This window comes from Pezoporus occidentalis, unplaced genomic scaffold (genome assembly GCF_034315485.1).
Source record: "Pezoporus occidentalis ecotype Australia unplaced genomic scaffold, CSIRO_AGI_Poc_V1 ctg294, whole genome shotgun sequence".
NCBI classification, from domain to species: domain Eukaryota; kingdom Metazoa; phylum Chordata; class Aves; order Psittaciformes; family Psittacidae; genus Pezoporus; species Pezoporus occidentalis.
In genome coordinates, this window is record NW_026914874.1 from 378750 (window position 1) to 400554 (window position 21805).

At 56.0% G+C, this 21805-nt stretch overlaps 2 protein-coding genes across 3 annotated transcripts in view; one reads left to right on the forward strand and one right to left on the reverse strand.

Moving 5' to 3' along the window:
* The window catches only part of RHOC (ras homolog family member C), a 421559-nt gene that overhangs the window by 336839 nt on the left and 62915 nt on the right, over positions 1–21805 (reverse strand). The gene's annotated exons all lie outside the window — the stretch shown is intronic.
* On the forward strand, positions 234–17921 carry WNT2B (Wnt family member 2B). Its single transcript, XM_062626569.1, has 5 exons — positions 234–876; positions 12753–12973; positions 14719–14996; positions 15789–16053; positions 16910–17921. Exons 1-5 carry the CDS (start codon positions 713–715, stop codon positions 17137–17139), a joined length of 1158 nt encoding a protein of 385 aa, XP_062482553.1. The 5' UTR covers positions 234–712; the 3' UTR covers positions 17140–17921.

Consider the following 21805-nt stretch of genomic DNA (forward strand, 5'->3'; position numbering starts at 1 on the left):
CCGCGCTGCCCGCACCGGGACGGGACCGGCGGCGGGTGGTCGGAGCGCTGTTTCCCACCCAGCAGTGACACCTGGCGGGACGAGAGTGGGAGGAACCAGCCCGGCCCCGGCCCCGAGCATCCCTCCGCTCCGCTGGCCCCTGCTCCGGCTGGAGCCCGACGGGGCTGCCGCGACCGGCGGCTCCTCGCTGCGTCCTCGCGGGTGCGGGCGCGGCGGTGGGAGCGGCCCCGGTGAGCGGCGGCGGGGGCAGGAGCCCGGAGGGGGCTGTCCGACGTGCCCTTGGGGAGGCGGGGGTCGGTCCGGCCGGAGCTGCGGCTCCGCGCCTCTGACTCTGCCCAATGAGAGCCCGGAGCACGGCGGGCGCTGTCAATATTTGGCCGCGGCCCCTGCGCTCCCATCCCCAGAGCGTCCTCACCCGCAGCTCAAGGACCTCCATGGCCCGGCCCGGCCCCGCCGCCCGTCCCGCACCGCTCGGGGGGTGCCGGCCCCGCTGAGCGCCCGGAGCCCCCGCGGGGAGCAACCCCCCTCTTCTTCCCCGCCGCCCCCCGCGCAGCAGCATGCGCCTGGGAGCGGGGGCCCAGCCGGGGCTCGCTCAGCAGCGCGGAGCCGGCCGCAGTGCCGCGGGGCCGTGACGGGCAGTGCCCCCGAGGGGAGCGCGGGCAGGACCCCCCTCCCCGGTCATTTCTCCGTCTGGACGCCGCCCCGGAGAGATATGCTCAGCCCAAACCGCCTGGAAGCGTCTCCTGGGATTGCCTTGGCCCCCGGGCGTGCGGAGTGCGGAGCCTTCCCTCGGACGGCGGGCGCGGCCCCGCGGCTTTGCCTCCCCCTCGTACTCCTCCTGCTCGCCCTGACGCCCCGCGCCGATTCCTCGTGGTGGTGAGTTGAGTCCCCGCGACCGGTCTCCGCCCCGACGGTCCCGGGGCTGCGGCCGGCGGGAGGTGTTCGGGCAGCGGCTGCGGGAAGGGGATGGGAATAGGGATGGAGAAAGGGATGCAGATGGGAAGCCTGGCCGGGAGCTGAGGCAGCGCTGCGAGCCCCGCAGTGCCGGAGCGCAGTGCTCGACGTGCGGCGGTGGGAGCCGCGCGCGGGGCAGCGGGACCCTGCGGGGACCGGCCGGGGCTGTGCGGGCTCCGGGCTTCCCCCCGCACTGCCGGGTGCATCGCGGGCCCCGGCCCCTGCTGAAGCCCCGCAGCAGAACGGGCTCGGGGCTCCCCTTGGCTCCACCTGCGCGGCTCCGGGGGAATCGCCTCCAAACTGCCGTACGGCACCGGCACAGCAGCCGCCGCCGTGCTCCCACGGCCTCGTTTGTCCCCGCGGCCGGGGCTTGTCATGGGACCCCCTGCTTCGGATCCCGCCTCATCTGCCGGGGAGCGGAGCCCCCAGCACCGGGACCCCCTGAAAGCCGTGCCCGGACAGCGGCGGGGAGCGGGATTAGCCCTCGGTACGGTGTAGACCTGGGAAGCGGCGAGCAGCCCCCCGCCGGTTTACCCGTTTCAACCCGGACATCACTCCGGAGTCCGGGTCCCCGCGGGCTGCGGTGCTGCCCTGCGTGCTCGTATTGCGGCTTCTCCTAAGCTAGGAAGTTGCCGTTCTCCTTCGTTTGGGTAAGATGAGGCTCTGTAACAGATATAAATGATGCCACAGAAAATACCAGCCTTCTAGAAACTAGTCCCCTCCCGTCCCGATTCCTGTAACAATGAAAATTCATGGATGCAGAATGAGAGTAATTAGGAAAACAAGGGCTGTGAAGTTTTCCAAGCGACCCCGTGCTGCTTCAGCAGTTCAGTAACACTACAGGGAAAAACAGTTTGCTGCAGGAAAGTTCTCAGCGTTCCCCACCCTAAAAAGTCCTCTCTAATCTTGTGGAAAACACTGTTTTTCACGCCAATCTCATCATCATTAGCACATTGTAGTGGATGAGGCAGAACTTAATCAAATTCAACCCATCTGCTGCTGAAAGAGAAGTGGTTTCTGGAATTCCTCAACTACCGTGGCGCACGTTGCGAGGGCCCGGGAGCACTTAGTAGTCGTGCCGATAACCCAAGTATTCCTAGTGTTTGAGAGCACGTCTGGGCGTGTGGCAGTCATGGCCCGGCTGGCATCCCTGGAGAGCGATCCAAGGGTGAGGAAGGCGAAGGGGAAAGCTGCGGGGCTGGGAGGGAGCCAGGAGCCCAGGGAACATGCTCGGGCAGCGGGTTGCAGCCAGGCACAAAAGGTGGATTCCATGGGGAAAAACTCCCTGAGAGCAGCACAGGCTTTGCGGGGGGGGCACACGATGCAAACCAGCAAGACCAGTGCTGCTCCTGGCTATGCCAGGAGGAGCTCCGCAGCCTGATGAGCCCGTGGGGAACTGGAATAGCTGGGCAAGAAAATGAGTCATGGTCGGGGAGCATCGGGTTGATACAAGTGCTGGCCTGGCTGCCAGTCGCATCGGCCCCACGCGTCGGGGCAGGTGAAGGCACGATGGTGTCTGCAGTAAAGGGGATGCTGCTGATGTGCTGAAAGCCAAGGAAGGGTCATAGGGCAGTGGAGAAGTTGGAGGATTTCTCTTCATTATCAAGGATTACCCCAATATCATTATTATCAAGGGAAAGGAGGCTCAGTAGAGCTGAGGAGTGGGTTAATGAAGTGATGCTGCTCAAAAAGACGAGGTATCGAGCATCATTTGCCCGGAGCTGGGCAGTTCTGGTAACACTTGAATGCTGCCTGAAGGATGTAATTTCTTTCTTTAGGAGGAGCATGAAAAACACCTATTTTCCTTGCTGTTGTGCCCCATTTCTCCCCATACACTGCAGTGTCAGCCCTAATTCCAAGCACACGTCTCTTCCCAACGAGCCGGGGGAAAACCAGCCGCATTTTAAACCTCTGTAGCTTATTTGGAGGAAGCTGGATTTAGCTCCCGCAGCAGTTTGCGGTCTCAGCTTGCAGACCGGCTCCCTGGCTGGCAGCTTCTCTGCCGAGGGAGGATGGGATGAGAGCGGGGACAGCCCTTGGGGTGGCTGGGGCTGAAGCCCAGCATGGGGCATGAGTCCTTCTAACGTTTTCAGCAAGCAGAATTGATCCCAAGGGCCTTTCAAATGTGACTTTTAAAACAAAACAAAAGAAAAAGTAGAAAGCGAATATGCTAAACTCAAAGTTCCCGTTTTTGATCGTACTTTTCTCTTCTGTAGATCAGAACATTCCTCATTGAAATTCCTTCATATTGAAATGGGTGGTTCTGCTGGACATGTCAGCGCTGATAAAATACCGTGTTTAGATGAAATTGTGTTTTACTGAAAACGGTCTTGACCAGCTGTGGTTTGGGAAGAAGCCATTCCGTGATTTACCCAGGTTTTCAAGCACATCTTCAGCACTACTGATATTCCAATAAATACATTTGGTGGTGCATCATCGCTCCTTATTTTTATTATTGTTGCCAAATTCTTCTAGGGATTCACACACAATAAACTTGTGGAAAGAGAGGAAATGCTTCTCATTTTCGGAGTCAACTTTTAAAGGAGATTAACAGGGAAAAAAAACCCAGCCCTGGGTCCGTCCTGATGGCAGGACACGGGAAGGAAATATCAACCAAATGTTTCTTCTAAACAACTGCAAATTATTAATTTTGGGTGACGTCAGGCCCGGCCCACGCCGCCTCCCAAACCCACCAGGAATCAGGGAGATTTGGCGCTGGAAGAAGTGTCCCTGGGTGCATGTGTGTGTGTGTGTGGAGCATGTAGTGATGGGAGCAACGTTTGCCAAGGCAGAAGGGCTCAGGCTGGTCTGGCGGCGCTGCCTGGGCTCTGAGGCCACCGGGATGGCTGAGAGCAGCACCCGTGCGGAAATGCTCCCAAACTATAAAGTGTTCCTAAGCAACAAAATACCACTGAAACACAGACTGAAATGAAGAAGGAATGCAACGGGGAAAATCCCTAAATCCCGTTTACACTTGAGTGCACTTCGCGTAGGGAGAACAGCGAGGGCCAGGGGATGGAGGCTTTCCCCGGGCAGGGCTGTGCCCTGCCAGAGGCCATCGGGCCCCGAAAGTGGCCTCTGCAATTCCTCCTGGAAGATTTGGGGAGATAAGACAAACGTTGCTTATAAACATAACCCGTGCGGTAAACAAGCGCGGTGTAAATAACTAAGTAGAGCTTACTCGCTGTCGAGAGCCCCGCCGGCTGCTCTGGTGTGGAAAGCCGTTTGCAATTGAAGGTTTGGTTAAAGAAAAATGTCCACAAAGCCGCACGCACACCCCCTGCACCCACCCTCACACGTCCCCACTTGCCTGCAAGCCCACACGAACCCCCCTCCAAGCACACCAAATCCTTGTTAGCGAGCTTGTTTGTTGCTAACCACAGCCCTTGGAAAGCACAAATATTTGATTTCATCTGGCATTGGAGCAGATGGGAGGCATCAGGCTCCCAAAGAGATAAAACAAATCTGGGAAAGGAAGGATAGCACAAGCTTGGGCGCAGGCTGAGGAGTGTGGAGGAGCCTAGCAGCTACGTGGGGCTCCTCAAGGCATCGCCAGGTTATGGGGCTTCCGCTGCACCCCGGTGCTTGGTGCCTGTCTCATTACTCTTAGGGATGCTCTAGTCCAGACTTAGGCAGCCATCACTCTCCAGCTCCCTTCTTGGCCAGGGAAGGAGGTTTCATGGGCAGGGAAAACACACCAAGGGCAGAGCATGAAGGAGGCATGCCCTGTGCTAGAGTCAGCCCTCAGAGCTGGCATCAAGCTTTTCCCAAGGGCTTGGTGAGGACACCCCCATTGCAGGTGGAGAAGGGGATGTTCCCACCACAATGCACAGGAAGGAGCAGTGCTCCTGCAGCCATTCCTCTCTGGGCTTTGCCATGGTTTTCTCTCATGGCATCAGTGGTGGGTCGTGGTCCAGGGGCCGTGGATGAGCATAGAGAGTGATGGAAAAATTGAGCCACCCATATGTGTGGGTATAGGATACAGGGGCTTATTTAAACAGGCACCACACTGAGGTGTGTGGGAGGGGAAATAGCATCAGTAGGAATGTTTGAAATGAAGCCAAGGGAAAGACAGCTGCACGGAGGAGCTCCACAGCCATGTAACCCTTCTGGGGTCACTGCCTCCCTCCGTGCCAGGCCCAGCGGGCAGACCCCAGCAGCACCAGGACTGCTTCACTAGAGTCTAGCAGCTCGTAAGGTGGCTCTGAGCAGTGCTTTCTGCAGCTCGTGATGCCATGGATGAGCCATTCCCTCCTCCACCAGTGCAGAGCAGCTCATCATCCAGCCCTGGTGCTGTCACAGGAAAGGCGACATCTCAATGGCGAGATGATGCGCGGCGCTCAGAGCACAAGGGAGCTGCAGGAGGCTCGCACTGCCTGTACGTTTGTTGTTGCAGAGCATTTTGCATGGCAATAAAAGCAGGAGGTCAGTGACCAGGAAGTCTTTATCCCAGCTCCGGCTGCCCGCACAGCCACGCTTTGAAAAATCAGTTTTAAAGTAATGTCAGACTGATGGGGAATGAACCCTGTGGCCTCTGCAGCAGCCCTGGTGTTCTTGGTTGGGCTGTATCGAACAGATGGGTTCTCTCAGTCACTCTGCACCGTTAGAGTAATCCCAACTGTGTTTCGTAGTTCATTTGTCATTAGGGTCACTTTCACCTATAGGAAATCTTTCTTGCAAAGCGATGCAGAACAAAGCATCCTCCTGCTTTTCCAAGCTCATTCGCTTTTCCTAACACTAAGAACAATTCGGGCAGTGCCTGCAGCCCACCAGGAGATGTGTGCTGGGCTCCGAGCAGCTCGCATCTAACACACAAGTGATGCCATGGACTAGAGAAGAATTATCCATCCTACTGCACCACCAGAGACTGTCTTAACCTCCCCCCTTCTTAGCAAAGTGCTTTGAGATTTGGGGGAGAAAACAAATTGATCCTTCGGGATGAAGCATATTCTTGATGAGCAATTTGTGCTGTATTCATGCATCACCATCAAGGGACAGCTTTCACCCAGCACTGAGCGAGAATTTGGGGCACTGCAGCATTTCCCTTCCCACAAAACCAACATCCCGTGGCTGCACACGGGAGCAGGAAAACCACAGAGAGGGGACTGCAACAAGGAACCAAAGGCAACTTGGTGGTACAGAAAGGATGGAGGCGCAGAAAATGTCCCTTGAATGGCTCAGCATTATGGTCTTACAAATTACTCAAGTGAGACCAATGCTCTCAACATACAGAGTAGTGGCTCTAAGTGAGGAAATTAGGACTATTAATCATTCCAAGGCGTTAACAACTCCAGCAGGCCAGGATGGCCCTGTTCCCAGTGGGGCTTAATAAAATACTCAGGGTTTATAATAATAAAGTAATATCTCAAATGTCTATAGCACCTTGCAACCCACAGTGCTTTGCAGTTGGCTATAAATTGTCTGCCCACAGCCAGGGAGAGCAGAGGAAGGAAAGTGCAGCATCCTTGGGAAGTATGCAAAGAACTCGAGGAGGTGAATGCTGCCAGGCACGTTGGAATTTGCTCTTTATCAGGCACAGAGGCAGGGATGTTGGATTTGATCCTATCTGGATGAGGTGTCTCCAATAACTGTCTAGGGCTTTCCAGCCTCCCACCAAAATACAGATTTTGTGCTGACTCAATGGGATGGGAAGAGAATGGAAGCCAAGATAGTTTGGCTCCCAAGTTGATCTTTCAGGGCTATCAAAGTGGTTGTAATGGGGAGGTGGATCGGTTTTCTCAGGGGGAGGACTCCAGCAGCCTCTGACACCACCAAGAAGCCAAACCATGCTCCCGTCTCAGTACCCAGGCCAGAGCCTAGCAGCCCGTGGGATGGATGGCACAGGAGGCTGAGCATCTCCTGCCCAAGGAGATGGGGACTGGGGCTCCAGCATTCGCCATTGACCATGGCACAACGCGCTCAGGGGCAAGAGCAGAACCAGTGCCAAGGGGAACATCCCAAGCCGGGACCAAGCCCCAGTTACAGCTCAACTCGTGGGTGTCTGGTGGCACACACTGGAGCTGTGGAGGAGCCTGAGCCCAGCATTCCTTCCAGATGGTGCTGAGGTTATTTGTCCAAGTCATATTAGGTGGGAGAACTGCATGTGACAGGCAGGCAGCGGCAATCAGAGGATGCTGAGTTGACAGGCATGCTTAACACGGCCAGGAACAACACCTTGTGATTTCATGTCTGCTTGAGTTTTCGGTTTGGTTTACTTTGTTGTTTAAATGTGGCTTGGTCAAGGTCAGAGCCCCCGAGTGCTGCTCTGCACACAGCACAAGGCTGGCAGCATCTCCTTAATGCCTGTAAGAAAGAAGCCTGTTTGGAAACCTGTGCCTGGGTCCAGTGAGTTAAGCTTGCTTTACCCAAGCTGAGAGCACCCTGCACTTGAGGAGCGGCAGCATCAGTATCTCTGGTGAGACCCCCCTGCAGTCCTGGTCCTGCTCTGGGGCAGCAGCACAAGAGGGACGTGGAGCTGTTGGAGAGAGTCCAGAGGAGGCCATGGGGATGCTGCGAGGGCTGGAGCAGCTCTGCTCTGGAGCCAGGCTGAGAGAGCTGGGCTGGGGCAGCCTGGAGAAGAGAAGGCTCCTGAAGGGGAGACCTGAGAGCAGCTCCAGTGCCTGAAGGGGCTGCAGGAAACCTGGAGAGGGGCTTGGGACAAGGGATGTAGGGACAGGCCAAGGGGAATGGCTTTAACCTGCCAGAGGGGAGACTGGGATGAGCAGAAGCTCTTCCCTGTGAAGGGGGTGTGACCATTCTGTGATTCTATGATAAGTATGGAAGGGAAATTCTCAAGCTGAAAACCCATGAGATGGGATGTCAGAGCTGAGCCTGCTTCCTGCACCAAGGCTTTGGTTGGAGGAGCAGCTGTCAATGATTTCAAAGCCATCACGCTGACAGGCTTCATGGTGCTGTGTCTGGCCAGAGCATCTCCTGCCCCCCAGGCACTGCATCCCCCTCGTGCTGCTGTTCCTGCCCTACTCTGAGCCAAAGAAGGAGTTACAAACAGGTGTCAAAATGGTTTTGGATCCTCTGGAAGAGAGAAGCCACAGGAAGAAAAGCTGTTACCCTGCCACAGATGAGCTCTCTGCATCACCATATGATACGTCTGGCTTACTGATCATGAGCGTTAAGGTCCCTTCCAACCCCAGCCTGTCTGTGATTCTATGATGGGGGGGGGGGGAAGCTGAGGCAGCCTGTAACCCACACACCCCACACTGACACATGGGCAATGGCCAAACCCACACAACGAGACACTAGGAGGAAACGCAGAGCTTTACCCAGCCACCGCAACCACCACAGCCCTGCAACGGCTGCGGTTTCCCTGCAATGCTTGCCCCGACCCTATGTCAAACAAGCAGGAGCCGGGAATGCTGCAGGGATACAAAGGTTCCCCTCTGTGGGGCTGACTTACCAACCCCCTGGAGAAACGGCCCTGCGTGTGTGGCTGGTGATGGGAGCCGTGGGGCTTCACTGCCGTTGCCTCTTGGGGACTGGAGAGCCAGGAACCACTGGGTCTGCCAGGAGAGCTTTAGCAGCTCACCACAATCCCTGCCAACAGCTCAGCAGCAGCAGTTACCGCCTGCCTGTTGCTGAAGTGCCTTTGGTTGTGCTCTGAGGGCTCTGCAAGTCATAGAAACATAGAGACCCAGAACAGTTTGGGTTGGGAGGGACCTTAAAGCTCTTCCAGCATGGGCAGGGACCCCTTCCATAGAGCAGCTTGCTCCAAGCCCCTGTGTCCAACCTGGCCTTGAACACTGCCAGGGATGGGGCAGCCACAGCTTCTCTGGGCACCCTGTGCCAGCGCCTCAGCACCCTCACAGGGAAGAGCTCCTGCCTAAGAGCTCAGCTCAGTCTCCCCTCTGGCAGGTTAAAGCCATTCCCCTTGGCCTGTCCCTACATCCCTTGTCCCAAGCCCCTCTCCAGCTTTCCTGCAGCCCCTTTAGGTATTGGAAGGCTTCCCCAAGGTCTCCCCAGAGCTGGTCAGGCTCTCATGGGAAGCACAGGAGCAGGACACATTCAGCACGGAGGCACTCCGGGGAAGGGGGTTAGCACAAAACACACGCTGCCAAGTAAATAGATGCGTCTGCCTCTGATTTGCATGTTTATCTTAGAAGCAATTTGGGTTTCGCCTTGTTTACAAGAGTCGAAGTCAGCAGACTCTCAACAAGAACAACTGGGAGCCAACACGTGATGCTTGTCTCCTGTCTCCTGCTCCCCCAGTGCAGTGGGGACAACCAGCGAGGAGCCTGCTTCGGCTGCACCAGGGGCTGCATCCCTGTAGCAGATTGCTTGTAGGGAGAAGGAGGGTTAGCAGGGAGCAAGGAACGCTTCATCTCCAGGCTCTGGGAGCACTTGCCCTTCTAATGTGAAGCCTCCATGGGCGCTGCACAAGCCGCTCCTCTCAGGGAACAGGGAAGGGAAATCAGTGCCACAGAGGGTAGCAGAGAATTCCCATGCCTCACACCCATCTCCTGGCAGCTGAACTGGAGCAAATGGGAAATACAAGCTGGTGGTTGATGCTGATTTGCAAGAAGCAAATGGTGCAGCATCACGCAGGCAGAGGCTGCCAAAGGGACTGGTGCCAGCCCCATCCTGAGCTGAGCAAACAGCTCTATGCTTGGCGAGGCAAGGGCTTTACTACCCCAGGACCTCACAGGAGGCAGCAGCCCGTGGAACCCCATTTGACAGGGTGGGGGATCGTTATCCCCACATGCACTTAATTATCAGCTGCCTCCCTCGCAGCTCCTCCTCGCTGCAGGCTCTCACAGCCTTTCTCCTCCTGACCATGCAGAATCCAAGCCGGAGCAGCCTCCAGCACCAGAAACAGTTTCCTCTCACAGAATGTTCTTAGCTCAGGGCTGGAGGGTTCTTTGTTTCCCTGCAGTGAAAATGCAGATTCCCCAAGAGTGCAGCATTTCACGGGAATTTGCCACTTCCAGCACAACTTCATGTGTTAAAACTGCAGTTCTGACACGGCAGCCGGGGGCTGCTCCGAGCATCCATTGTCTTTCCTCTTCCAGTGCTTTCCAAGTGCCATAGTTTTTTAGGAATACAATCGGAAGGGATGCTTTCATCACTCCAAAACAAACGTTCGGGCTTTTTGCCCTCCCACCATCCTGCTTGGCAGAACTCGCTGATGTTCCCCATCTCGCTCCATTTCAGAGGAGCTGAACCCAACCGGAGCACTTCTCACGCAATGGAAGATCTCGGCCCTGCCGAGGTAACCCCAGCCTTTCCAAGAGGGGAAGGTGCCGTCCCACTTCCCAGCGCCACAGCCATCGGGAGCTGGTTTCAGGATGCACTCCAACGGGTGCCTGTAGGTACCGCAGCAGGTACGCTGCTTGTTGGCAGCCGCAAGCAAAGGGAGATGCAGGCGCTGGTGCTCCATCGGCGGTCGGCGCCCTTTGCCCTGTCTCCTTCCACTTTCTCCTCCTGATACTGTTTGCTCTGAGCTCAGTATTTGGCAGGAGAATTAAACAGACGTAATTAGCTCAGTGTGCAAAGGGAGGGCCTGGTGTTTATCCTGTCTGGAGGGTTCTCCTTGATCTTGTCTCCCAGGGGTGCTGTAGTTGGTGCAGTATCTCGTGGCTCTCCTCTTGTGGAGGCAGCTCCACCTCCTCCAGCATCTCTCCTCCAGTGAAGGGGAGCTTTTGTACTGCTGCAAGCTCCAGCCTGCAGCCTTGCCCCAGCTCTTGGCAGCACAGGCAGGGACACATCAGCCGTTCCCATCCTTGCTGGGACCGGCCAGGTTGTGCAGAATGAATTCAGGACCATGGTACCCAGCCACGCTTCCCTGCAGGATCTCTGCAGCCGCGCTCGAGACCGCTGGCCATTGCCATCATCCAGTTTGCGGGATGCTCCTCTTGTCCTGCTCCCTGTGGGAAGCACCGGCGGCTCCTGCAGCCCAGCCTGAGCGAGGCAATTAAACACCCATGGGCAGCATTGCTCCTGTTGGCTTTTCTGCCCTAAAGGGTTTCTGCCACCTCCCCTTTCCCCCTGCTGCAGGATGAAAGGCTGACGAGCGAAATAATGCTCACCAGCCCTCGAAGTTGGGGCTTACAGAACCATGGGGAGCCGGGTTTATTATCCTCAGCTCCAGCCTGAGATGACCTTGTGCCTCTGCCAGCATTTAAACAAAATATGTTTGAAAACGGAACAGATCCCACTGCGTTCTGTGCTCCCAGGGCGTCCCTGAGCCTGGAGCTCTCTGTGGGGCTGATGGAAGTGATAGAACATGGCCAGAGAGAGACAATGAAATATGGCCCCAGCTTATGGCTTTTTATTATCATTAAAGGAAAGTTCTTGCTTCCAGTCCGGGAGGGGGTGGTGAAAAATGTGAATCCCACCCGAACCTCATCCCTTCCATCCAGAACCACAGCCCCGTGCTCCCTTGCAAAGCACACACCGCCGCTGCCTGGCTGGGATGAGCCCGTGGTGCAGGCAGCGGCTGCCCGGGATGGAAAATTCCACATTGCCACCATTGTGGAGGCTGGTGCAAAGCTCAGGGTCCCTCCCTGTGTCTGTGGAATGCTGCCCGTGGGGCTCAGCCAGGCTCTACCAGACTGTTGTTTGCACATTGTCTTTCTGCTCCGAGCTCCCACCCTCTCCCACTGCTGCAGGGAGGGGACTGGGATGCAGGCAGGGTGCAGGGATGCAGTCAGGGTACAGGGATGCACACAGGCTGCAAGGATGGCTGGAAGGTTTGGGCTTGTTCAGCCTGGAGAAGGCTCAGGAGTGACCTTTTCACTGCGTTCCAGTATTTAAAGGGTGGCTACAACGACGGAGACTCCTTTTTGACAATGAGTCCTATGGAAAAGATGAGGGGTGATGGGCACAAGTCACTCCTGGGGAGATTCCTACTGGATGAGAGGAAAATTTTTCCCAGTGAGAACAACCAGCCATTGGAATAATCTCCCCAGGGAAGCAGTGTATTCTGGACACTGTTAAGATGGCTGGACAGGGTGCTGGGACATCAAGTCTAGGTCATGCTTTGCCTAGGAAGGTTGGACCAGATGATCCTTGAGTTTCTTCCAGCCTGGGATTCTGTGATTCCATGAACAGCAGTGTGATCCAGGACTGCAGCAACAGGAGGTGAAGCCTGCTCCTCCTCTCCCAGCTGAGCATCGTGCGGGTGCCTGTGCCATGGACCCCCAGTGTGCCCCAGCCAGCGTGCAGAGCCTGTGCTGGGCTCCATCCTGCTGTGCTCAGCAGGGCCGGGCTGGGATGCAGGGGAGAGGGTGGAAGCGAGGTTTTGCACATCAGCAAGTTCCTGTGCTCTGCCCTAGGAGCTCACAGAGCCCAGGCTTGCAGGGGCATTAGCACCACAACTCGCAGCACCCAGGGGTGGCTGTCTGAGAGGAGATGGGCTCTGCAGGACCCCTGCTCCCTGCCACAGCCATGTGCACACAGAGCAAAGCTTCACCCACCCTGGGCTGGGGCAGCTCAGGAGTATTTTGTTAAACCCAAAGACCAAAGCCAAGTGGCTGTGATGGCTCAGCAGTGCCCTGTCCCTGTATCCTGCCTGTCTAAGCCACAGAGCTGGGCAGGTCTCTTTGGGCAGCCAAGCAGGTACAGGGATGCAGGCAGGGCTCTGCATCTCACCCACACCAAGGGGATGCTGCAAGGAGGGATGCTCTCAGCAGAGCCCAGAGCAGCTGTGACAGGTACAAAGAGGGAAAGGTGGGCTTCAATATCAACCCCTTTACAGCAGAGAGAAGACCCAGGGAGGCAGAGCCCTGCAGCTTCCTTCCCCCTGTTCATGCGGTGTGATAACGTGGCTCTGTTCTATCCCCCAGGTACATAGGGGCGCTGGGTGCAAGGGTGATCTGCGATAACATCCCAGGGCTGGTGAACAAGCAGAGGCAACTGTGCCAGAGGTATCCCGACATCATGCAGTCGGTCGGGGAGGGAGCCAAGGAATGGATCCGGGAGTGCCAGCACCAGTTCCGGCACCACCGCTGGAACTGCAGCACCCTGGACCGGGACCACACCGTCTTCGGACGGGTCATGCTGCGAAGTAGGTGCTGCCCCATCCCCTCCCCTCTGCCTTGTCTCCCTGGGAGAGTCTCTCCTCTCGCTGGGCTGCCGTGCCCAGTGGCTTGAATTACTCCCTTAGGAGAGCTTTGCCTTTCCCTGTAAATTAATCAAGCCGTAATGGGAGCAGAGCGCTGCGTTTGGAATAGCTGCACCAGATGAGATGGAGCAGGGGGAGCACTGGGGGAGAAGGGGGAAGGAGGAGACACCTCCAGAGAACGGGCTCGTATGTAAACAGTAATGGGATATATAAATATTTGGAGAGCAGGGTTGGCCAGGACTCAGCAGTTCACGTGGGAACTGGCTGTTCCCTTGCATGGCAGAGCCGCGGCTCCAGCCCTCACTTTGGGCTCCGAGGTGGAGGAGGACCACGGCCACAAGGGCCCGAGCGGCTGCACACAGACCCTGCAGGGAGGGACCTTCCACTCCAGGTGAGGGTCAGGTACAGCCCAGGCAGGGATGCACCCAAGGAGAAGAGGTTTGATGGGGACAGGGACAGGGGTGGTTCTGGAGCAGGAGCAGCATCGTGGGCTCCAGCAGCAATCGGGCCCTGGGATGCTGAGAGAACCCAGCACTGTGGGACAGATGCTGCTGCACCCCGTGATGTGCCGGGGCACATCCAGCCATGCGGCCTCTGAATCAAAGCAGTTGGGAAGAGCCTTTCCACTCACCAGGAGGGGCTCATATGGAGGACATGTGAGCCCCACAGCGGGAGTGGGAGCACGGGGCTGCTCCCAGCTGCAGGGGGATGGAGCAGCTCCCTGTGGGGTGAACAAGCAGCAGAGCTTGTGAGGAGACCCCCAGAGAGGAGCTGGTGGGAGAGAAGGGGCTGAAGGCACTGGGATGCAGCATTCACCCTCCATGCTGCAGCCTGCCCCGTCTCAGCCTCTCCATCCCTGTGCCTGCACCTTTACTCTTGTTCGCATCCTCTCCCGGCAGAGGATGGGGAATGATGAAAGCTCCTTGCCACAGCCCCATCCTGCGAGGCCCAAAGAGAGCTCTGCTGCCTTTGAAGTTGCTTTCAAAGGCTCCCAGAATGAAGATGAACATGGTTTTGATTTGCAGCTTCTTTTACAGCATTATAAAACCAGCTGCGAACTCAAACCAGAGACATACAATAGCAGGCAGCAAGCTGTGCCACGCGGGACAAGCCGAGCCCGGCCAGAGCCGGCACCAGCTCCCGTGCTCCACATCACCCTGGGAGGTTGGTGGCCTTGGCTGAAGGGTACTGGTGGTCACAGCACCAACAGGCACCCACACTGCCCCTGAGCTCCAGGACAGCAATGGGGACCGGTCAGGCAGCCCTGAGAGCAGCCCAGCATTTGAGCTGCAGAGCCTTGAGGCTCCACATAAAAACATCCTTACAAACATAGAATCAGCCAGGTTGGAAAAGCCCTTTAAGCTCATCCAGTCCAACTGCTCCCCAGCACTGCCAAGGCCACCACTAACCCATGGCACTGTGGGCCTCATGGTTTGTGCCAGTGACTCCAGCACTGCCCTGGGCAGCCTGTTCCAATGCCTGAGCACCCTTTGGGGAAGGAATTGCTCCTCAGCTCCATCTAAACCCGCCCTGGTGCAGCTTTCCCTTAGGCTGAAAGGTGCCAGGGAAGCTGGGGCCGGGCTTGTCTTCCCTGTGTGCGGGATGCTCTCACCCAGCTGCATGGTGCCATGCTCCTCGGCGCAGCCCGGCGCGCTCCCTGCTCATCCCTGTTCCTCTCCCCGTGGCAGGCAGCAGGGAGGCCGCCTTCGTCTACGCCATCTCCTCGGCCGGAGTGGTCTATGCCATCACTCGGGCGTGCAGCCAAGGGGACCTGAAGTCCTGCAGCTGCGACCCGCTCAAGAGGGGCCGCTCCAAGGACGAGCGCGGGGAGTTCGACTGGGGCGGCTGCAGCGACAACATCAACTACGGGATCCGGTTTGCCAAAGCCTTCGTGGATGCCAAGGAGAAGAAAGTGAAGGATGCTCGGGCGCTGATGAACCTGCACAACAACCGCTGCGGGAGGATGGTGAGTGCAGCCCCTGCGGCTGAGTTGGCAGCATCCCACCGGGACCTCCTGCTGGGGAATGGGCAGTAGGAGCAGCCTGGGCATGGGAGCTGGGCCCTGGGTGTCCAGGGAGGGCAGGTACCACTGCAGACAGAAGCAGGATGGTCTGTGCAGGGAACAGCCCCATAAGGATGGCAGGACTCTGCTTACTTGTGCCCCCAGCATGTGTCCTTGATGATGTGGCCATGGGAATCACAGGGTGGTTTAGGTTGGAAAGCACCTTAAAGCTCCTCCAGCTCCAACCCCTGCCACGAGCAGGGACACTTTCCACTGGAGCAGCTTGCTCCAAGCCCCTGTGTCCAACCTGGCCTTGAACACTGCCAGGGATGGGGCAGCCACAGCTTCTCTGGGCACCCTGTGCCAGCGCCTCAGCACCCTCCCAGGGAAGAGCTTCTGCCTCAGAGCTCAGCTCAGTCTCCCCTCGGGCAGGTTAAAGCCATTCCCCTTGGCCTGTCCCTACATCCCCCTGTCCCAAGCCCCTCTCCAGCTTTCCTGCAGCCCCTTCAGGCACTGGAGCTGCTCTCAGGTCTCCCCTTCAGGAGCCTTCTCTTCTCCAGGCTGCCCCAGCCCAGCTCTCTCAGCCTGGCTCCAGAGCAGAGCTGCTCCAGCCTCTTCATGCAGCATCCTTCCCCAGTTAGGGGCCCCGTCTCACAGGGGCGAGGGCTGACAAGCTGCACCAGGGAGGAGCAGACACAGGTGTGATGTGTGACACCCAGGGTGACCACGCTCCTCACAGCATCCCTCTTCCCACAGGCCGTGAAGCGCTTCCTGAAGCTGGAGTGCAAATGCCATGGAGTGAGCGGCTCCTGCACGCTAAGGACTTGCTGGCTGGCAATGTCAGATTTTCGAAAGACAGGGGATTACCTAAGGAAGAAATACAATGGGGCCATCCAGGTGACCATGAACCAGGACGGCACCGGCTTCACCGTGGCCAACAAGAACTTCAGGAAGCCCACAAAAACAGACCTGGTGTACTTTGAGAACTCACCCGATTACTGCGTGATGGACAAGTCAGCAGGTAAAAGCCGAAGCTCCAGCTGTGGCCCGAAAGCTGCTCTTCCTCCCCTCCTGCCCAGCCTGGCAGGGATGCTTTGGGATGTCAGCTCCCCCAACAAGCCCTGGTCCACAGTGGGGTTGTGCTGTGGGGGGGTCACCCAGTGTCAGTACTCGCTGGAACATTGGGTTCCTGCACAGCCAGGACTGGATTTGTCCATAATCCTCAGGCTTTCCACTAAGGATCCAAACTGAGGAGGCTTCTTTCAATGAACGCAGCACAGCATTTCCTTCAGAGCCTTCGTCCTGCAGAGCAGAGCTCTCTTAAAGAGGCAATAAAGAGCCTGTTTCACACAGCAGGCTGCTGGCTCCTCCTCTGAACACAGCTGGAGGGATGAGCAGGGAGGGTGGCCCCAGGGCTGCTCGGCTCCTGCAGGGATGATCAGTGGTTTCCCAGCCTGGAGCATCCCCAGAGGCTGTGGGGGCTCGGCTGGTCAACAACCTCTTCCGTGCAGCCTGTGCCCAGCCTTTGGGGCTATACTGTGGGACCATGCTGCAGCACACGCTGCGACAGAAACAGTGAGAACTCATCACTGCTAAGACAGGGGTAGCCAAGGTCTCTGGTGCAGATGGTAGATAGAGGTTGGCTAAAGAAATGGTAAATGCCCCATCCCTGGCAGTGTTTTAGGCTGGGTTGGGTGATGTGGTCTAGTGGAAGGTGTCCCTGTCCATGGCAGTGGGTTGGAACTGGATGATCCCAAACCCCAAACCGTAGCCTGTGATACCCAATCCCCCCCCCCCAGCTGACCGCAGGGCACGGGTAAGAGGCATCATTTGAGTGAGGAGAAGGAACACCCTGACCCGCTCTCTCCCTCCTCCAGGCTCGCTGGGCACGGCCGGCCGCGTGTGCAACAAGATGTCCCGGGGGACGGACGGCTGCGAGGTGATGTGCTGCGGGCGCGGGTACGACACCACGCGCGTCACGCGCGTCACCAAGTGCGAGTGCAAGTTCCACTGGTGCTGCGCTGTGCGCTGCAAGGAGTGCGAGGACACTGTGGACGTGCACACGTGTAAGGCACCCAAACGGGCCGAGTGGTTGGACCAGACCTGAGGAGATGGAGCGCAGAGGGAAGAACCCACCGCCACCTCCCCTTCCTGAGTTTGAAACCCCGGTGCCCCGAGGGCCAGGACGTTCTGGGAGCTGTAGTTCAACTGCATGGCTTTTATTTAATTAATTCTGCAAAGCACTAAAGAGAGGACTACATTTCCCAGGAGGTGCTGTGGACCCTTCTGTTTGCTCAGCAAAACTAATCCCCTACCTAGGAGGAGTCTGCAATCCTTGCTTAAACTGTGAAACTGCCGTTGCCGGGTGCGCTCTCTGCAAAGGAGCGGTGCAGCCGATAGGGATGTGAAGGACCGATGACTGGGATGCGATGGCTGAGGACATGTGCACCTCCCCAGAGAACTTCCGTTGCAGTAAAGCTTCACCAGCAAAACAACCACTAGTGCAGAATAATCCACTCTTGCAGAAAGCATTCTTGCTTGTCCTTTCCGGCAAGGCCAGAGGAAGGGTGCTGTGAATCCGTAAGACAGCTCCGTGATCCCTCGCACTGAGCACCAGCAACCTCTGCACGAGGCTTCTCCCCGTCTCCCCAGCGAAGGTGATGAGTGGAGCTGTGGGTTGAAACTGAGTCCTCAAGGACTGCACAGAGGCAAGGGTCAGCCCCAGGTGCTGGCAGACCCAGAGGGATAGAGAGAGCAAAGCAACCTGTGAACATACTGGGAGGTTCTGGAGTCAACAGATAGAGCAGCGTCTCTGTACAGCTCACTTGTATGTTGTGTATACTGCTTATTATTTTAAGTCAAAATTCATTATAAACCTGTATCAGAAAACTACATTCTTTCCTTTTTGAGTTCCTACACACCCCATCGGGCACTTCCCCAGGGCAGGAACCAGCCTGCAGCATTTCTGCTGCCCATGTGCCTGCAGCTCCTACAGCACAGAGCTCCCCACCTCATTTCCCACAAAGCAGAGCCATGGCATTCAGTGTGAAAAGCCCCAGGGAATCCTTATTAAGCAGCAGCAACCGTCCAGGACATGTAATGACACAGCACGGGGTCAAGCAGGAGATGCTGGTTTAGCTTCCAAACCTTTCCCATAAAAACAAAACCAACTCAAACACCCCACAAACTTAAACCATCAACTACTGGCAAACCCACAGAGCCTGGGTATCAGAAACACAGTGGTTCCCCAGAGCTAACTCCAAGGGTTGGTGCAAGATGAAGTCCCACTGTGGACTTAGGGGAAACGCAGACTGGTCGATGTCTTCCTGCAGGTGAGCCCCAGTGAAGCTCCCCTTCAGCACACTCCTCAGCAAGAGGTTTCCCATCTATGAACATTTATGAAGGCTGCAGTCCCATCAGGGAACACTCAGTTCAAACCCCTCAAGTAATGTGCCTAAAATGTGCAGGGAGTTTTTTATGTAAGATCATCTTCTACTTACCCTCCAGCCAGAAGCATGTCTGAGCTCAAGGACAAGGAGCAGAATTAATTCCTCCATGAGCTTCAGAGTAAGTTACCCTCTTTGAAGAAGCTGGATGGGACACCCAGGAGGAGTTAGGAGGCATTGGAAACACAGGATCCATAGAAATTCAGGCTATTTTTTCTCACATGTGAGTGAGAACAGCCATTCATGTCACCACGACCCAGGTGACACCATCATTTTTGGGATGGGTGTAGTGATAAGATCAAGTTGCAGCATGGTCAAGTTGCAAGTGATAAGATCAAGAGCTGCAGCGATGCAGAGCACACATGCTGCTCACCTATACCCCAGTCCCAAACCCCCTTGTTGCTGCCCTGCAGTTCAACATCACATTCACACACACACACAAAAGGCTTTGCTTGTGTGGCCTGTGGGGGTCATCTGCTGTAATAGGTCCAGCTCTCAGGGTCAGATTCATCAGGGCCCATTGACTCCCATTTGCACAACCTGCCCAGACCTGTGTGGGAGCTTTCACATCCTGAATCACTGCAGCCAAGTCACCACAGGCTGCTCCAGCGAGCAGCAAGGGGGTCACTGCTCTGGAATCTCAGCTCATGAGTCAATGCAGGAGAATGCAATAGTCACACACTGTGTCACACTGGTTTATAACTGATGATAGGCTACAGCCAAATTAGAAAAGGAATCAAGAGGTCCTTAAGAGAAGGGTCCGAGCTACCGAGGCCATGATGTGATTGCACAGTTCAGCGCATCCAGGCTGACTGGAAAATGTCACTGCCCAGAAATAACCACAGCAAGCAGATCCCCACTGGACACACACTCATCTTGTGGATGCATCCTCACTGAGGCACTACGTGTGGGTGTGTTTTCTAGCTTTCCCCAGTGACCAGACTCACCGAAGGGCCCACCAAAAAGCACAGTACAACTGAAACTGGAAATGAGGAAAATTCCAAGCACATGAGCAGCATCCCTCATCACTGTCTTCTTGCTACAGTGCTAAGGGCTGGGGCATGCAGAGCACACCCCACTTGGGACGCTTGAGAAAGGGAGGAGGGAGCCAGGAGATGAGAGGCAGAGCTAGATGCTGGAGCTGCCCTTCCCCTCTATCCACCTTTATTAAAAGCAGGGTGAATTCAGACCAGTGTGGTTGCTGCCATCAGCATGATCTATGTCGAGAGGATTTTCACCCATAAGATCAGAATAGCTCACACATCACCTGCGCACTGTACAGCCTTAACTGCAGAAGAGGGAAGAATCTGTCAGTCCTTTATAACAGCAAAACAGGGCATGCTGGGCACTACACAGAAGCTGGTAGAGAACAAACCCCATCTGCCCTTCCTGCCCATGCTACCAACACTGTCCTCTGCTCAAAGCACAGCACCAGGGTGGGTTTGCTCCCTGCCTTCACAGCACCCATGTATTAGCAGCTTGGGAGGTGCGTTCCCTCCCTCGATGTCTCATCTGTGGGCAGGAGCAAGGGCAACATTCATGTATGTCTGTGTGAGCCCCATCCCTGTCTCCTTTCCTCTCAGCGAGTTTGCTTTCGTATCTAACCTCTCCAGCCTGTTGGCACTGGAGGCAGATGATGCAGCCTGTAGAGGTACAGGCACTTCCCTCTCCCCCTCTCCCTGGAATCTGCCTCTCACTTGTGGTCCTTGGGATTCACCCAATGTTTCTCAGAAAAAAAAAGAAGAGGACCTCAAGACAAGTATGCATTTAATAAGCAGAGAGACAAATAAGCTCCAGTTATCCCAGCAGAATTACAACACCAGAGAACAATTTTCTGCATTCCTCTGAAGGCCTGAAGGAACCCAATTGCCTGCTCTCAGCCTAAATAGGTACCAGACACCAAGTGCTCCATAAGCAAACAGAGCCCCCAAAGTGCAAAAATGAAATAAGTAAAAAGCTTCACATTACATATAAACCAGCCGTTTGCACCTTGTTATTAATGGTCTTGACTATGACCTTTAAACCCTGCCTTGCTCAGAGTCATGGATCTACGAGCCTTGGCACCCTCACAACAATTCCAGGATGAGGAGCAGGGAATAAACAAGAGCACCGGAGGAGATGCGGGAAGGAACTGGCCTGCCACAAACCCGGAGCAGGAACTGCTCCAGTGCAGCAGCCAGGGCTATGGGGTGACCATCTGCATGTGAATCTGTCACCAAACCTCAGTGACCAGGGCTTCTGACAGCAGAAGTCCTGCTGCCACATATACATGTGCACAAAAGCTAGTAACACACACATCTATCCCCAGAGAGCAAAGGGCTCACAGCATGGTGAATAACTGCAAGAGAGCTCATTCCCCAGAGGATAACTCTGATGTGGTTCAAAGCCCACATGAACTAGAGCTGCCTTAAGGAGACCCTGCTACCTAGAAATATTTATTAGTCTAAACTGCCTCACCACTGCTCTAAGAGCTTTGTTGTTCTAACAGCACCAGTAGCCAGTGGAAAGTTTGACTCCATAAAGATGCTCAGCACAAAGTCATTGCCTCTGGAGGAGAAGACACTGCCACACATGGCTGAGAATGCTCTGGAGACATGCACACACTTGGCTGGCTTGGCTTCTCTGGGCACCCTGTGCCAGTGCCTCAGCACCCTCACAGGGAAGAGCTTCTGCCTAAGAGCTCATCTCAGTCTCTCCTCTGGCAGGTTAAAGCCATTCCCCTTGGCCTGTCCCTACATCCCTTGTCCCAAGCCCCTCTCCAGCTTTCCTGCAGCCCCTTCAGGCACTGGAGCTGCTCTCAGGTCTCCCCTTCAGGAGCCTTCTCTTCTCCAGGCTGCCCCAGCCCAGCTCTCTCAGCCTGGCTCCAGAGCAGAGCTGCTCCAGCCCTCACAGCATCTCCATGGCCTCCTCTGGCCTCGCTCCAACAGCTCCACGTCCCTCTTGTCTTGTTGCCCCAGAGCTGGATCAAGACTGCAGGGGGTCTCCTTGGAGTGCAGTAGATGGGGAGAATCCCCTCAGATATATATATGTGTATATACACACACACATGCATGCAACTTAACTGCATATGGACTGATACAGCTATTACCATGGTATGGATCAGGTTGTAGGGCCTTGCTCCAAAGTGGCAAATCAATGTCCTATACTGCATGAACAGCCCTGCTAGGAAATCAGAGAGAGAGCTCCTCCTTCCTCAAGAATTACTGGCACTTGCAGAGAGAGGAAGATTTTCATTACACTGCCTGTTGCCAGCTATACTTTCAGCATAAGCCCATCCCCTTTCTCTTACTGTTATGTCAGGGGAGGACAGTGAAAGAAAGCAGCTCT

Coding starts and splice junctions, on each gene's coding strand:
- WNT2B (XM_062626569.1), top strand. CDS start 713: ATGCTCAGCCCAAACCGCCTGGAAGCGTCTCCTGGGATTGCCTTGGCC. Junction 14,997..15,788: donor ACAACCGCTGCGGGAGGATG/GTGAGTGCAGCC, acceptor CTCTTCCCACAG/GCCGTGAAGCGCTTCCTGAA. Junction 16,054..16,909: donor CGTGATGGACAAGTCAGCAG/GTAAAAGCCGAA, acceptor TCCCTCCTCCAG/GCTCGCTGGGCACGGCCGGC.